Genomic DNA, 18,288 nt, shown 5'->3' with positions numbered 1-18,288 from the left:
CTACTCATTCAGAAACAAGTGCTTTTATGTTCTATTCAGTCCTAACATAACCATTCCTGGTTGTTTTCAAAGCAATGATAGCAATATACACTTTTTTTCAAGTACAAATCGTTTGTATTACTCTTTTAACAATGCAGCAAATGGAATGAGGGTCTGATTTATTAAACCACACTGGTTTCTAGTGCTTCTCTGAAGTTCTCTAATTCATGTAAACGCTTCATAGCACATTTCAAATCCAGTTATTTTTTTGGATTGCCATTATTTAACCTTTAGCCAGCCAGCATTAAATAATACAGCTCTTATAAACGTTTATCACTGAAAAATGCATTGCAGACTTAATGCTGCACATTGAAGCAATGAGGTATGGTACAGCATATTAACGTTTGCCAAGGAGTGATTTCAACCACACACAAATACAAATATACAAATACAAATATTTTTTTTTTTAAATTAAATATACATATATTTCTGTTACTAAAACACATTTAATTAAATATTCAAATTTCTGGGTTTTGGTCTCGTGAGCCGTAAAAGGTGTTTCTGTTTAACTTCTTGGGAAAGTGGTCAAAGTAGCTGATTTGTGTCAAAAGTTACATCGTTTACAGTAAATAGAATGTTGGAAGTCTGGGAGTTTTTAAACAATGGGGAGCTTTAGAATGTTGAACAAAGTCCCATTAAAGTGAATGAAGATGGACAAAAAAAGGACACAAAGCTTAATAGTTTAAAAAGTATACAAGCACACTATTCCAGACCGGTCTACACGTTTTAAAGTTTGAACGGTGTAAGAGGAGTAGCGTGCCAAAGAATAAGAATAAGCAGTATGTCGATACGTTATACTACTCAGAGCAAACACGCTAGTGTTCTTAAGCTCGGCATAGCTGCTACAAAAAGTTCCTAAATTCCTGTGAGTCCAGACAATAGTTCATGCAAAACAAATTAGAAAAGTAAGTCACATACCAAAAGAGAATACGTTTATGGCAGTGGCTCTGCAGGCTACCATATGAAGGTGACTTCATGTAACTTCACGTAACAACCAAGATGGCACATACACACACAACCACGTAACCAGGCGTCGCAATTTTTTCTGGTGCATCAACCTGTACTTTTAATGAATTGTTATAATGTTAGATTTCCAACAAGGGCGTCACGAGTCTGACACATGTTGGATAAACTAGTTCCAGATGTCTTCGGTCATCCTCTGGCAGCCCCTGGTTTTCAGAGTCGATCTGTATCCTGTCCAGCTGCAGTCAGAACAGCATTTTTCCCCCGTCGCATGAAGAAATCTACAGAAAACGAAATAGATTTCAAGGCAGTTTTAGAAATCTATAGCAGTAGTAACTCTTGAAAACTTCATATATATGTAAGATTGTCAGCAGATATATGTATCTGTATAATTAAAGAGGAAATGCCATCAAATAAAAAACATTCTAACCAGCGTCTGCGCATGCACTACTGTTTATGTTTGAGTTATTGCAGTATCTCAGAAAATGTTGCAAACTTAAGGGGGCAGTAAAAAACAAATCTACAACTAGTATACCCTAATATATAAGTACATAATTACCGGACAGATGTCTAAATTGCCTACATTATCATGTGATAATTCTAGTGCTGATTTGAATTGTGATATTTTGGTTAAATGGTTGGTGACATGTTAACCCCCCTCCCCAAGCCTTGGTAGGAATAATTGCGATTTGACCTCACATCTTATATAACTGGCTGACGCTAGCGAAATGTTTTAGAGACCCAACAGTCCCTCGAGGCCGGGGTTGGTTTAATAAAATATCTGAAGTGCTTTAGGGCCCTATAGTCTGGCTTAAAGTATATATTTATTTCAGAATAATAACTAAAATATTACATTTACTGTTAACAAAATAAAACACAGAAAATAACTTATCAACTTGACTATGGATTTTAAAGAATAGACGTTCCTAAATATTTCTACGGAAATGCAATATTGTACAATAAACTTTAGAAATGTGTTAATACAAATCTATAGATATCCATAGAAGATCTAGATGTCTGTAAAGAAAAAGTATATCTATATGAACTTGCAAAACTGCATATTTACTGTAAATTAGACTACAGGGCAGTAGACAAAGCACAGCCAGTAAAATATGTTAACATGTATACATCAAACCTTTGCAAATAAAATGTATTGTGACGGTAGTACTTTATTATTTGCCTTAGTATGACAACCAGTAGGTGTAAACAAACAGGAAAGCCAACAAGTTCTAACTTGCACCAAAGGTGAACAGGGTTTATGCTTCCAGGTCACAATATGCCCACAAGGTAGCGCTGAAACACCAGTTTTTAATTCTGATTTCCATGTTCATTAAGAATGTATTAAAATGTATCAAATGGCACAAAAAAAAATTACATTTTTTAATTAGTAGATCTATTTCTTCAGCTCTGTGGTACATGTCATGCTTCTGCTGTCCAGGGAGCCCGATTCAATTGCCCCATCACTTCCTCTTCTGCAATTAACATACTGCAGCTTCATTTAAAAATGAGCAGCAGTGACCCTTTCTGATGTGAATGTGCAGAGTAGGAGGCACATATTATTCACAGTATTTGTCAGGAAGTTGTGTATTTGAAGAACTTCAGCCCTTTGATCCAGACTTTAAAATCACCCATGAGGAATTTACATCGCCATTTACAATTTTTCTTTTTATCTTAAAATGTCTAAGACAGAGAAGATACAGATTATTGTCCCAGAAATGTTTTGCATATGAACACAGATGGCCTTGTTTACAGATATTACACCAGTGCAGGTTTAGATATTTAATAATATTGAAATACCAACTGACACAATCCTGACCAGAGTTGTCAGGAAAATACTGCATGAAACTGCAGCATGTTTTTGTAACTATAGGTTTAGGGCAATTGGATTCATTTAGACTAGAGTCTAGGCTTCAATCAATGAACAAAAATAATTTCACATTAAACAAAATTTAAATCACCATGACCAAGTTAAAACAAAATAAACAACCAGCATAGGAGTAAAGTAGCATTGCTGTTAATTATAATCACATACTAATATATAATTTATTATTTCACAGAACACCTGGGACCAGTGCTTGTTTACAGAATTATTTAATAAACCATTTCAGTCACTAGGCCTACTCTTCTAACCTTCAAGACTGATTTCCTGTGTAAAGCATTCATCAGCATCTGGTTTACCATGGAAATCCTAAGGGATGTCTGGGAAACATGTCAAACCAAAAAGCTAGTAAATAAAACCGAATAATTCGATTCTTCATAATTCTATATGGCATAAGTATTTCACAACCATAAAGTAGAACATAATTATTCATGTTAACCATAGATGCCCTGCCCCGTTGCAATGTGGGATAGAGACGGACCAGGGCTCCCAATACCCCCTCCGCCCCCTACTACCCCTGAGTTGATTAACAACGGGATTATGGCTGCTGAAAGTCCCATCTGGAGGAAGGTAAACACCTTCAGCGGCCCGGTTCCACGGTCGCGACACGGGCACCGTGCAGCCGCTATCCGGGAGCTACTCATAGTATTCGGGGGAGGGAACGAGGGTATCGCCGAGGAGCTGCATGTTTACAATACCGGTAAGGGGGTGGGGGAAGTCGTGGAGCATTTCAAACCAAATCTATAGCAACATGAGGCGCCTCCAGCCCAAAACAAAAGTTGCCCAAGAAGGTGCAGCAACTTTATTTTGATGTTCATTAAAATAAGTAATAAGACAAAAAAAAAAAAGCCACACAAAAACATAATGTCCTGCACAAAATATGTACCATTACAATAAATAACAAAATCTGAAAACTTATATTAACGGATATGCTACACAATTTGATTTAAATTACTTGATTAATTGGTTTATATAACTTTTTGTTTTTTAAAAACGCTAAACTAAATTTCCGACACAACTCAATAAATGACATTGTTTGCTGAATTAAAAAAAAAAAAAACCATACAGATTGCAATTACAATAACACACAATGAAAACACATAATCTAGTTAAGAGTACCGCAGAAAAACAAATGCTGATGTACCGTACCGTAGTGGTTCGAAATATATTCTAATAAATACTCGTTTTTTAAGCAGAATCATTACGCTTATTTTAACCATTTATTTTGCCGTTGATCAAAAACAATATAGCGAGCTATGTTGATGGCGGCGTCCATCTCAGTTCACAAACAAAACAATGGGTTCACCTCGACTCTTGTTTTGTAGGAGTCGTGCAATTCCTGCAACATGGAACGTTTAGTTTAAAATGCAGTTTGCAGTCGTTGTCGAAATGATTATTTACACATTGCTTTAGTTTACTCCTTCAGACGAATTTGTATCGAAGGACATAAAGTCGATTGCCGTTTCGTTTACTTGACTGCCGATTGCTTTTTCAATTACTTGGTTGCCGGTTGATTTTTCTTTCACAAACATTTCAGAGTACAAGGAGAATCGATTTCAGATTTACCGATTGCTTTTTTAGAAGTTGCAGTATACATGAACAAAGCAGATCAAATCAGCTTTAGTTTTAGCCAACCCGAAAACATATTTGTATCATGTCCTGTGTGCAATGATGGAATTTCATTCCCTTTTGTTTTAGCTTTTGGCTCCTCAGGAAAGCGAGTAATGAAACGGCAATCGGCAACCATCTTTACGTCACTTTGTTATTGTAGTTTGTTTTTGAGGGGGGAGGGTTGATAATGAAATACAAAAACATGTTATGGTAAAACATATTTTGGTTGTAAATGAACTGACAAATCGGGGTACATTTTTGCATATGGTACGTTGTACTTTGCCATCTGAGCCCAGTGGCTGTGGATTGACCCAATCAAATGTATCACTTTGTGAGTTTATCTCATTTTAGGTTTTCTTTCTCACAGTTCCCTAGGGTTCAGCGAGGTGGATATACTGTACGTTATAGAATGTGAAGTGCCTGCATAAAGTAGTCAAATCCAATGTACAAAGGGTATAGATCTAAATAGATACAGTAAGTTTAAAACAGGATTTTCCCTGGCACAATTTATTTAAATAAGTGTATACTTTTTTTTCTGTGTGGCTTTAACAGAAGGAAACATTTTAGCAATGGGATGTTTTTCCAGATCCCAGGTGTTTTTTAGGATTATTTTTCATAATAGAAAAAAACAACAACAACAAAAAAAAACATTACATTTGAAGATTACCAGCTCCCCAGTTCATTTTTATAATATCTAAATTAGTCACTAAATAGACTAACATTCTGCTTATGCAAGGTTCCCCTCTCCTTTAAATCTGTACCAGATCTACAAATCCTTTTTATAATACATAGCAGTCCCTGTGAGATGTAATGAAAGGGTTTTACCCTAATTAAAATATATTTCCCCCTGAACTCCACTGTCATCTGATTTAGATATGTTCCAGTAATTCCGCTTGTCCTCTTCTCTCGCTCTTGTTTTTAGTTTCGAAGCAGTGGTTCCTGCCTGCAGTGCGAGGAGACATCCCACCTGGGTGTGCAGCACATGGCTTTGCCTGCGAAGGAACCAGGATCCTGGTATTCGGGGGGATGGTTGAATTTGGGAAATACAGCAACAGTCTTTATGAGTTACAGGCAAGTACAAAACGCTGCTACAGTAATTTTATACCAGATTACCAGAATATATTTCATAGAACTAGGCATAGATGAGTGTTACAATGTTCCCTAGAATGTCTTGTGTTAAGTGGAGGGCTACAAGTGGCTGTACCAGCCAGTATGGACAAGAGAGCAATTCTATAGTGGTGTACTTTCTAACATTTTTTTTTGTAGGTTTTGTACTGTGACCTGTAAGAAGAAAGTTAAAGATGTAAGTATAAAGGAATTTGAATGAAAGAAGTGAACCAGGTGACTTTGTTTGCAGGCGAGCCGATGGCTTTGGAAGAAGCTGAAACCCAAGCCCCCGAGGAACGGAGTGCCCCCCTGTCCTCGACTCGGTCACAGCTTCACACTCTTCGGCAACAAATGCTACCTGTTTGGGGGCCTGGCGAACGACAGCGACGATCCCAATAGCAATGTCCCTAGGTAGGAGCACCTTTTCACTTATTCTTTTTTCACGAAGGCAAAGGTTTAGTAAATTGTGACCAAAAATAACTTGGTAACTCCTATTACATCACTGCCTGTCAAATCAGATGCGCTGGTGACTTCAGTTGGTATTATTGTATTTTGCTATACTTTGACTAACATGTCTGAGGACAACACAAGACAGTTTCTGGTACTTTGTCCATTCAGAAATCAAGCGCTGCTGAACCAGGAGAAAATAGAAAACATCTTGTAGCTTCTAAAGGCTCCAAAAGGTGTTGCTATTAGACTTTGTTGTTCACTCATAGGGTTGTGTATAATAACCATGGAGGGGGTGATCACGTTGGCCATTAATACTGAATGATCACGTTGGCCATCAATACTGAATGATCACGTTGGCCATCAATACTGAATGATCACGTTGGCCATCAATACTGAATGATCACGTTGGCCATCAATATTCAATTATCATTTGGTCTTGTGCAGGTACCTGAATGACTTTTACGAGCTGGAGCTGCAGGCAGTTTCAGGTGTAAAAGGCTGGAATATTCCTGAGACAAAGGGGACGGCTCCCTCCGCGCGGGAGTCTCACACAGCCATCATCTATAGCAGCAAGGGCTCTTACTCCCCCAAGCTCTACATCTTTGGGGGCATGCGGGGGTACAGGCTGGGGGACCTCTGGCAGCTTGACCTAGGTAACTTCAAACAGTGGATTCCTAGCTAGTTGCACTTCATGAATTAAATGAGCACTGAGAAAAAACTGCACCATCTGACGCGTAGTAGAGGTTGATATGTACAGTGTACTGGTTATTCATGCTTCACTATTACCTATTTTAGTACAAACAGGATTAATCCTGGAATGAAGATAGGATATCAATGACTACTTGGACTAAACTATGGAGACTGCGCATAGAGACGGTCTCAGGATTGGATTTTGAGATATTGCTCACAAATAACTTTTAAACTTCGTTGGTCTGTTATGGTTGAACAATGTTAAATGCATGAATAATCAGTCTCATTCTGACAAAACTTCCAGTTTTCTTTGTTTGGTAAAATTTGATAAATGTTATCACCATCAGCTGGTTGCAATACATAATGAGAATGTATATGGGGGCTTATATACTTGTATGTGTAACATTGCTGCTCTAGAAGAAGCTATCTATACAGTATTTAAGAAGATAACTGTAGTCTGACAGGCTTTTCCTTGTATTTGTCTCTTAAAGGAACCATGACGTGGACACTGCCGGAAACCAAAGGCCCATCTCCTATACCCAGGAGTCTCCACTCCACTAATGTCATTGGGAATAAGTAATACAAATATGTGCATTGATTTTTTTTTTTAAATATATGATTGAATGTAGTCAAACTCTTCGTTTCAGCTAAAAGCAAATGCTATGTTGAACTCCTTTGTTACCAGGTATTTAAAGATTACTTAGGGTTTTTCAAATTTTATAATAATCAGTTGTTATAGTCGGCGATTACCTAAAAGGCTTTTTCATTAAAGAAACGTTTGTAAACATTTTGGCACACAGCGTGTCTGCCAGTGCGAGTGATATGGTAGCACCTTGCATGGATTCAGTTTTGAAATTTTCTCAGAAGTGGAATTTCATCATTCTGGTGAGATGTTTCAGCAATTTTTGCTTGATTTGTGTCTGCAGGATGTACGTATTTGGTGGCTGGATTCCAATATTGATGAATGAAGACAAATCAAATGCCTTTGATAATGAGTGGTCCTGCACCAATTCAATGTCTTACCTGAACCTAGGTCAGTTCTGTTTACAGATTTGCTGATTTGTGTTTTTAAATTTATAATTATGGATCTAAGAAGTAAGGAATAAAATAACCAAAGTTAGGGTAATGTATTAAAGGTTATTTGTCTCAATACTGCAAATGTATGCAAAATATAAAAAATAGTTTACATGTTATTTGTCAACAGATGGATTATAAAAATAAATCAACGCAGTGAATTTATTTTATTTTTTAATTTTTTTATAAAAAGCCAAAAAAATGTAAAGGTTAAGTTGGCAAGCTTACAGTATGTCGATTAAGTGACACCATCTATTTGTCATGGCCAGACACCATGACGTGGAATGGCCTGGTATGGGAGAGGCAGGAGGATGGGAAGGCGAGCAGCCCACGGCCCCGCGCTGGACACTGTGCCGCTGTCATTGGCTCCCGCCTCTATATCTGGAGTGGGAGGGATGGCTACAGGAAAGCCTGGAACTATCAGGTGTGCTGTAAGGACCTCTGGTACCTGGAGACCGGTAAGCAGTGGCGACAGTTTTTAATAATTGATTTAACCAGTAACAACATCACGGACGTTAAATGTGATGGATTTGTTGTTTGTGCTTTTCAAATGATTTTGAAAAGGTCCTTTCAACTTGAATCGGTCCTGCATTTAGTCCTCCCTCAATGATTTGAACAGAACAATTACATTTATTGCCACCCCTGTTGACACTGCTGTTCCGGATAAAGGAAATGTAATTACATTTTTTTTCTTGTTTTCAGAGAAGCCTTCAACTCCATCGCCAGTGTTTTTAGTAAAAGCTACCCTCAAGTCCCTTCACGTGGCCTGGCACCCACTCCCGGCAGCAGAGTCCTATCTACTTCAACTGCAGCCTGAGCCCACAGCACCAGCTTCCCCTTCAGCCCTTTCCTCCAACCAGCTCTCATCAGCCAATCCACCTACCATTGTGCCATTAAAAGAACTGCAACAAGGAGCCGCAGCCACCTTGCTGGAACTATCAGGCAGGTCTTTCTCTTCCTCGCTGTCCATCCTACCACCTCTTTGTCTCTATCTTCTACTTTCCCTTTCTTGCACTCCTCATTTCTATGATTGTGTATCCCTCCCATGCTGCTATAAAAAAAAGTTTCACATTTACAACTGAACTGAGCTGACCTGGGATGAGTGGAGTTTGTTCATGAGGATCTCATCTTGACTCTGGCTTGACACATTATCTCATTCTCCCATGAATTGTCGCCGGCTTGGGTCAACATGGACCTGACCGCAAGACGTGTGGTTGTCCTGTTATAGGCCATTCATTGCAAGATCAAGTCATCATGAATAAACACACTCTGAATAAATCATTTGAATAAACCCTATGTCTCTTTAAACTTAATGTAAGGGTAGCTCAGACCCTCTGCCACAAAAAGAGAATCCCTTCTATGGTAACAGAAGCCTTGAATCTCAACAGGCGAAAGCAAAATCTCACAAATTAGTTGTTGTTGTTATTATTATTATTATTATTATTATTATTATTATTATTATTATTATTATTATTATTATTATTATTATTATTTATTTAGCAGATGCCTTTATCCAAGGCGACTTACAGAGACTTAGTTATTTATCCAGGATAAAATGGTATTCTCATTCATACAATATATGCTCAGTACTTTGTAATGTATGCATAGGAAATCACTTTTTGTGAAGCATTCCCATGACTGTTTTACTGTTCAGGTACCGCAGGAGCACAAGCAGCTCAGAGCACAGGCAGCACTGCCCTCTTTCAGCTGCAGTCAGGAGACGAGGCTGCACACACCCACCAGGTGAGAAAGCATCAACACGGCAGCATATAACCTGGGACACTGCATCCGTAATACATCCGTAACCTCCAAAACACTCAATCATAGATTCCAAGATAAAACCAAGTGAAGTAGGCAACTATCTTTATGTGTGTAACAGTCTTATTACAATGTAGAACTTTGAAATGTGATTATGGACATTCAGAAATGCTGTAATAACTTTCACAGGTGTGATGTTCTATCAAGTACATGTACACATACAAGGAGGTTAATTCCTGCAAAATCAATTCCTGTTTAGACACTGACCTTTTTCACGAACGTTGACTTGGAGACAGATTCAGTGTTGATTCTTATCAAGCTTGCATCTAAATGTATACAGTGGGCCTCAGTAGAGGGGTTTTGAGTGTCAGCACTATTATGCCAGGGACAGTATTAGAATATAGAGCTGCAGTATATAGCACCTTATGTTGGCGGCTTCGTAAGAACATGCCTTGTAGTTAAATATTTCAGGCAGGGTTTTATATCAGCAATCAAATGGTACACATTTCACCATTTGTCAAGAAACAAAATAAATGCATTTACAACCTTGCTTTTTTATTCAGGTAACTTCCCATGTGCCATCATATATCGAAAGGGAGGACACTTCACTGAAAAAGCCGGGATGCAATGAATCAAGTACTGAGAATAGTGTGGACCAAAATGCAGCCTGTGTAGCTGAAAGTAAGCACTGTCCTTTAACAGGGCCACCTAGTACTACAGGTGAGATACCAGAATTATACCTGCTTAGCTTTAACCCAGTTTGTGATTACAGTAATGGTACTGTGGCACTTGGTATCCATATGCAGGGTGTAGCATAGCCTGTATTTAGTGTTGAGGGTAAATGCACTTACTTCATGCTTTTTGGATGTCACAATCCTCTGCAACTGACGTCTTCCTGCATCCTTCGCCTCCAGGCTTATGGAGTTTGATCAGTACTTGTCTACTGAGCTGTTTGCCACTTCTTAAAGATGTGTAACACTCTAGACCTGTTGCTGTCTGGGAAAGATTGCTGTGACTAGTTGATTATAAGACTATCAAACCATATTTTTTTAATTTTAATTTTAATTTTATTTCATGCCCACTTTACATTTAAATATTTTAAAGCTAATTTAATATTTTATTACAAAGTCAATAAAGATTCAGGTAATTTGCATAACACTAGGTCTGATGCAGGTTATCAGGATTTACATCTTGCAAGTCTTCTGGCCAATGACGTATAATCTATGTTTTGCTGTATCTGCAGGCCTTGTTCTTGCAGAGCAGGACCCCACAGCAAACATTGCCCCACACAATCAAATGACAGAGTCCACTGTTAAATCAGAGCCCATGGAAACCGAACTTAGTAATGATGCTGCACCGCTACCTCAGAAGTCTCAAGGTAAGTGGTTTTCTTCTCCCTTTTTTATGTTGTGTCTCTTAAATGGTTAAGATAATAACCAAAATATTGCTAATGAGAGTGCCTTCGTTAATACATGCTTTAAGCATGGATGTTCCAGCTGAAGATCCTCCAGGTATAGCATTATATATATAGCATTATATAGACACCCTCTGACCTCAAGAAAACCGACTTAAAGTAACATTATCATATTTCTTCCTCCAGATCAAGACAATACTACACCAGCCACTTTGACAACTACCTCAGTAACTTCCACTAAGAGCAACATTCAAATGGTAAGCACACAGACCTCTGTCATTACAGTACTGCTCTCTCACTTGAGGTTACTAAGAGTTCAAATAAATACATGGGATTCCTTAAGCATCAACTTCAGTGCTGTCCAAGGGAGTACTGCAAACAACATTAGAGTCAGAATACTTTTAAATCTACCACCCCCATCTCAATCTCACGGTTCAAAGCTGACCACCAGAAACAAATTGCATACATGGATAGCAGAATTTAGAACATGCATTAAAAATGCAATTTATTCTGTAGAATTATCATAATACTAGGCAGTGTGATGTTCTAATCCTAATGTTGGCATGCTTCTAAATTTAAACCTTTTTAAACCAACAGGGAAACACCGAACTGGCAGATAACCAGTGGTATGATGTGGGGATCTTTAAAACACTTTACTCTGAAGTGACGCACTATTATCTACCACCAGTGGACGGTAAAGGGAATGTAAGTATAACGTTTTAACCCTGCATATCTTCCTAAGAAGCATAAGCCCTTTTATAAAGAGGTGTGACTTTTCAGTCACAAGCACTAAGAGATAACAGTAATACACCTGTATACGTTGAAATTTTAGGCCTAACAATTCACATGTTAAAATTCTGTAGTATATGCAAATGAGTGTGTGAAAGTCATATTGCTCTTTTTTTAGTGTTCTGTAGCTCCCATTGTGATCACTAGCAATAACATTGGTGTAGTATAAAAAATGAGCACAAAATTCAGTATGCCCAGGTTATACCTTTATATACCTTATACCCTAGAAAAGGATTGCATTTTCACTTGGCCCTATTTTTCCTGCATTTCTAGGTGGAGCCTACTAATGCCCCTGATTATGAGGACCTGAAGCAGCAAGCTTTGACCCCCGGTGCTGCGTACCGCTTCAGGGTGGCTGGGATAAACAGCTGCGGACAAGGCCAGTTTAGTCAAGTCAGTGAATACAAGACCTGCCAGCCTGGCTTTCCTGGAGCACCATCATCTGTCAAAATAACAAAGGTTAACTCTCACTGTTTGTGTACAGACCCTTTTCACTTTCCTTTACTATTTTAAAGGACAGATTTACTCAGCTTCATCACAATGTTTGTAGCATTTTTAGTCTTAAAATAGTTCAGACAGGTTAAATAAAGCACACAGGGGAGACCTTAAAGAGTTAAGTAGCGGGGTTCTGAAAAATAGTGTTATGCGTCCCCACGTGTTGCAACAACTGTTGAAATAATGTACCTGTAGTTTCTTTTCTTTTGTCAGGATGTTAACACTTTTTACACTTATACCTTTTAAAGTCTGTGTCAAAGTGCTTTTCACTGGGGTTTAGATGAGTCCTGTAAATCACTTGACTGCATGAAGTGATTTACAATTAAATAAAAAATTCTCCGGCTTGGCTTTTCTTTTCCGTATCACATCATGGATTCGGAACATCCCCTACTTATTCTTTTTAAATTCCTAGTTATGATTATTCCTAGTTTTGAAACAGATGCAGTTTCCTAATTCATTTAGAATAAAGTGATTCAGACTTTTCATGGTGCACAAGCTCAGTAAATCTGGCCTCTCTTCTGTTTTTCTAACTGGAACACCGCTCTTGTCTTTTCTGCAATCATCAATATATAGGATTAACTTCCCATTTTTTCCTCGCCAGGCAGCAGATTGCATTCATATCACTTGGGAGCCTCCAACTTCGCCCTCTGGTAAAATCCTGGAGTATTCCATGTACCTGGCAGTGCGGAAAAACCGTTCAAGCACAGCAGTGAGCTCCAGCCAGCTGGCCTTCATTAGGATTTACAGGGGCACTAAGATCCACTGCACAGTGACCTCCTCCCAGCTGAGCAACGCGCTCATCGATTGCACATCGAGACCCGCCGTGGTGTTCCGCATCGCAGCCAAGAACGAGCAGGGCTACGGGCCGGCCACACAGATCCGGTGGCTACAAGGTACCAGGCTGCTGCTTTAGACAATAGTACAATTTGTAGTTCCTTCAACAAGACGTAAACAAGGATTATGACATTATGATTCATTTCTATTTTTTAGATACATTTAAACCCAGACCACCTCCAGTAGCAGCTCCACAGAGCACAGACAAGCAGCCACTTGAACTGCCAGACAGGTAAGACGGCCAGTTATGAATAGTATATGGATATTATAATCAGTTTGTAGACCAAAAGTTGGAGGTGCCCATACAGTATAAGCTGCAAGTAACCTCAACCGAATGGAATTAAAAGAAAAAGTTATGGGGCTCCCGAGTGGCAAAAGGCGCTCTGTATAGAGTGCAGGTTGTGCCCTATAGCCTGGAGATTGCAGGTTCAAATCCAGGCTCTGTCATTGCCGACCATGACCAGGGGTTCCTAGGGGGCAGCGTACAATTGGCCAAGCACCGCCTGGGTAGGCATGGGGCAATCCACGGTTCACCGTGCACCAGCGACCCCTGTGGCTGCTAGGGCGCCTGCGGGTTTGCAGTGGAGCCATTCAGATCTGTGTTGTCCTCCAGCACTATAGGTCTGGTGGCTTCGCTGTGGATCCGCAGTGCAAAAAATGACGGATTGGCAGGAACACGTTTCGGAGGAAGTGTGTTTCAGCCTCCGTTTTCCGAGTCGCTGGGGGGGGTTGCAGTGGTGAACTGGGATAAAAAATAATTGGATAATTGGGCATTCCAAATTGGGGAGAACTAGGATAAAAAAAACATTGGCGATGACTGATTTAAATTTAAAAAAAAAAAAAAAAAAAAAGAAGAAAAGAAAGTTCTAACACACACTAGTTAGTACAGCACATTGGGAGTGGTTGAATTTGTACTGCAAATTATTATTCTGTTTTATCACTTTTCAAATCTCAGTTTCTGCTTTTAAGAATTGTTAAAAAAAAAAAAAAAAAAAAAAACCTTTTCACTGCTGGAATGTTTATTAAGTGTGGTGAAGACTGACCTAAGCAGAAACAACAATATGGAATGATAGAAAACACTGCAAGGTATTAAGCAGTTAAGTAGAAATTAAATATAATGTAAATGAAAATGTACATATAGATATAATGCATTGATAAAATAACTGTACTTTTGTGTTGTAGCACTGGAACCTTGAAGACCAAAACCGAGACATGAAACAACACCACTTGTATGCTGTAAATTATTTCGGATACAGTACAGTTTTTTGTTTATGTAATATATACAATATATATATATTAAGCAACTTTGGATCAGTATTGTATTTCATTTTTTTATTAATTTTTTTTATATATTATAAAAAAATACACAAGTGTAAACAATAATGCTAACATGTATTTATAGCTGGATCCTTTAGGAAAAAAGTTGTCATTTTTGTAGAAGTGTAGAACTGCTGAGTAATTCTGTGGGTTTTAGAAGCTGGTATGTCTTGGTCGAGGTGGGTAGTCCCAGTATATACAGAGGGTCCAGGTTGCTGGAGGATTATTGTATGTTTTTGTGAATGTAAATCATTATAATTCTGCACATTGCTGGATGAAGTTATCCTTCAGTGTCGAGGGAGGGAGGGTTTTTTTTTTTCTTATCCCCAGGACCTGGCTTTCTGTAGTGAGGACTAGAAGAAAAAAAAATCCATTCGGTTTCTCAGTTTGTACTGTGCAGTCTGTCTTGTAAAATGTGGCTTGTGTGTACAGTATAAGCACTCACTGCTATTAATGCCATGCACAATATAGGTTAGAACCAGGGGTTAATTTCTAAACAAAATGGTACCGGATCTAATAATGAGGAAGATGGATACAATGTATTTTTGTTTCTAGACTTAATGTATTGTCCTTGATTTTACAGTTGCTTCCACATATGTTTCAAGTTCTCATCAGCTTGTGGATCAGGGTTTTGTGCCTTATTGTTGGTGTCAGTAGCTGCATGCTGACCTTTGCCTAGTCATGTTTTAACATAACCTTCAGGTTAGAGCAATACCAGTGGTAACTAATGTGATTAACAAGAGCGACAACGCTGCTGTTGTTCAGAACAATATTTTTTTGGGCGGTTGTAATTAATTTTCTTACTCCGAGATGTCGCATCATATCATTACAGTACACTTTTGTCATTCAATCATGGTGCAGGAAAGTTTTTTTTTATGTTGCATGTTATGTATATACAGTTTTTCGGTTCATCATTTGCAAACTATATAATTCTCGCCTGTCAGACAAAAAGGTATCAGATCTAGGATCCTGTGTGATCCGGCACAAATTAACCCCTGGTTTGAACCACTCCTTGCCATAAGTTTAGGCAAACTGTTGATCAGTAATGTTAAAGGAGGGATATTCTTTCTGGAGTGTCTGAAGTAGCTCATCATAAGTGCCAGGGCAGTGCACAGTGATTGTCTACATATCCTCTGTTTTTAGTTTGCCACACAGATGCATAGTGAAGTTTAGGTCTGCTAACAGTCCAATTCACTGCAGCACATGTTGCAGTGCAACTTGGGATGTTGTCAGGCTTCATGGATAATGTCCTTATCTGTTCAGTCCCCTGAATGTTTATCTTTTATAACCCTGGTTAGTACAGCTAGAGGCATAGGCTCCTTTCACGAAGGAGGGGAATTATGAGGAGTTGGTGGACTAATGTCGCAGTCCGTTCCTTGACACATTCATTTGTTTTTAGTTATTTTGTGCAAGAAGGACACTAAAGAGCAACAATATTTACTGTATTTGTTAGAAAAGAACAAGTATAAAAAATACAGCCTAAAAAGACACATCAAGCTGGTTTAAGACCAGCAAGAAAGGTAACGTTGCTTATACCTCAAATGTCTGTAGAAGCCAGTGTCCCATGCTCACGTATAATTTCATACTAAAATATTTCTTGATACATGTTTATTAAATTACTTAATGCCTAGCATTCCCTAAAGTAGTGTGAGGATACAAACTGCCAATAAATAGGTGAACCATATAAACAACTAAGTCAGGTAGAGCCTTCATAAATTACTTTACAATTCTGCTTGAACGTTTTGAAGTTATAGAGTACAGTAATGAAGGCACTAGCTGAAATGTTTGTCTACTTCACTTACTTTCTTACACATTTTTGCTTAGAATGACTATGATTGAGCATTTTGAAGTTATGGATAACTTATGTACTACAATGAAAAGTGCTGCAATGTCAGTATGAGCCAAATAAACACTTCATCAGTTAAGCAAGCGAAACATGCATTTTAAAAAGGGAATATTTGTTTTTTTTATTGTGGTTTTTGTTCCACTGATGACCTTTTTACTGAAAATGCCTACAATACTGACATACACAGGGTTTTTAATGTAAAAAGTATTTAAGACACTAAAAGTAGGAGCAAAGCATATTCTCAAAATAAATAAATAGGGTTTTTCCTTATACAGAGTCATCTGTTCTGTCTTGATTGTGATATTAATCCCCACTACTAATCGGTGTACTGTGGACTTCTCTGAAACTGGTTTTGACGTCGGTCACTTTTTTTTTGTGAAATTTATCGGATTGTAATAAAACAAGAAAAAAACTTGCAGAAACTGACCATTTGATTATTTGTCTGAGTAGTTTCTTGCCAGTTTTATACTTTTAACCGTCATTGTATTGCTCATTTAGCTTTACTTCCTTCAAAATAGGACCGAAAATAATTACATTTTATGTTATCAAAAAAACAAGATCCCTTTGTAAATCTATTGTCCTTAACATTTCTGCCGATGTTGGTTAATAACAGTGCTCTAAATACAAGCTAATAATGATTAATTCTGTTATGTGTACAGTGATATACTGGTGATTTGTTTGTTTTATTTGTCAGAGAAGGGTTACTGGGTTAAAACTATTTCTGGCCAAGTTCGAAGTGTTTTCGTCTTTAATTTGATACAAGTCACTAATTTCTGGAACTAGAAAAGAAAAAAAAATCCTGTCTTTTTGTTATACTGTAATAGTATAGTAGATATATATATTTCAATATCCACTATATACTGTATGTGAAGCGCTTTGTGAAACAGTGGTGCATAAATACTTTCTTCTTTTGGCAGTTTCATCATTTTTATTTACACTCCTGCACTTGGTCATGAAACAAATGGTCAGATAAACCAGTAAACACTGAAATTGCTAACCACCATCTACAACCCCTTTCACACTGGCATGCTCTACCCAGGTCAGGACCCGGTGTCATACGGGTCAACTATGCAGTTTCACACAGCTTTAGGATGACAGGCGCAAGTACACAATGCGCGTATCAGTGCCCTGGAAGCAGCTTGTTAAGGACGCTTCCATCCAAGATTCTCAGGATTGAACCATCGACCCAAATGTTGATTGCAGCAAATGTTTCTTCATCCATGCTGCAATCTGGCTCATGGTGTTTCAATCAGCAAAAGTATGGCTAAGCAGAAATGCTCCTTGCAGAAGTGAAACCTTCATGCAGGTGTGGCTGTTTGTGGCTGTTTGTTATTTCCTTGGCTTACTATGGCCATCATGCATTTTGTCTCGCTCAGCACAAGTCAAAGCGTGTCGCCCCACCGAGGTGGGTCGCTGCGACCTAGGTATGTGGTTTCACATTTACGCGGGATTGTGACCCAGGTAGGAGTGCCAGTGTGAAAGGGGCTTACTTCTTTGTGTAACAAGACATGTGGGTCGAGTAAGGAGCCAACTTTTCAGACGAACACCCCCTGCTGTTTGAATTTTCTTAATGTGGTAAATGGCACAATATTAACTGGACTTCATTGTATCAATTTAGGGAGCATTGTTGTAAATGCCAAACAAAAAGTAACTCATTTAGCATGACTATTGTAAGCCATTCTTCTTTCAGTGAACAGACTGTAAATAATGCATCTGCTTTGTGAGTTGCATGCAGTTTTATTATGAACAGTATCATTGTAAATGTTTACAGCATAAATAATAATTCATATGGGTGGTTTAAACACATGAAAGGTGCTTTTTCTAAGTTTTTTAAGCCAAGTGTGGTGCTAGCAAAGTTCAAAGTAATCTTGTTTGTTGACTGAAAATCAAGTGGTAAAACTGCAATTTTACTAGAACCGTTTTTGTATTGCAACAAGTTCAAGCTGGTGCAATCATAGGAAATATATGCATTGCAGTTGATGTAAGAGAATTTCAGTTCAAAATTATCAGCCATTTTAAAAG

The 18,288-nt window shown here is 38.2% G+C and overlaps 1 protein-coding gene across 1 annotated transcript; it reads left to right on the top strand.

Moving 5' to 3' along the window:
- The first annotated feature begins 3,343 nt into the window (after nucleotides 1–3,343).
- Nucleotides 3,344–18,006, top strand: hcfc2 (host cell factor C2). Its single transcript, XM_058986512.1, has 17 exons — nucleotides 3,344–3,581; nucleotides 5,415–5,563; nucleotides 5,850–6,010; nucleotides 6,494–6,702; nucleotides 7,231–7,315; nucleotides 7,666–7,772; nucleotides 8,083–8,271; nucleotides 8,516–8,884; nucleotides 9,468–9,556; nucleotides 10,135–10,291; nucleotides 10,815–10,949; nucleotides 11,172–11,242; nucleotides 11,583–11,690; nucleotides 12,048–12,233; nucleotides 12,871–13,162; nucleotides 13,260–13,335; nucleotides 14,286–18,006. The coding sequence occupies exons 1-17, from the start codon at nucleotides 3,344–3,346 to the stop codon at nucleotides 14,317–14,319; spliced, it is 2,655 nt and encodes an 884-aa protein (XP_058842495.1). The 3' UTR covers nucleotides 14,320–18,006.
- Nucleotides 18,007–18,288: the final 282 nt, after the last annotated feature.

This window comes from Acipenser ruthenus, chromosome 14, assembly GCF_902713425.1.
Source record: "Acipenser ruthenus chromosome 14, fAciRut3.2 maternal haplotype, whole genome shotgun sequence".
NCBI lineage: Eukaryota > Metazoa > Chordata > Actinopteri > Acipenseriformes > Acipenseridae > Acipenser > Acipenser ruthenus.
Note: the sequence above shows the minus strand (reverse complement) of the source record. Positions and strands in the feature narration are given on the sequence as shown.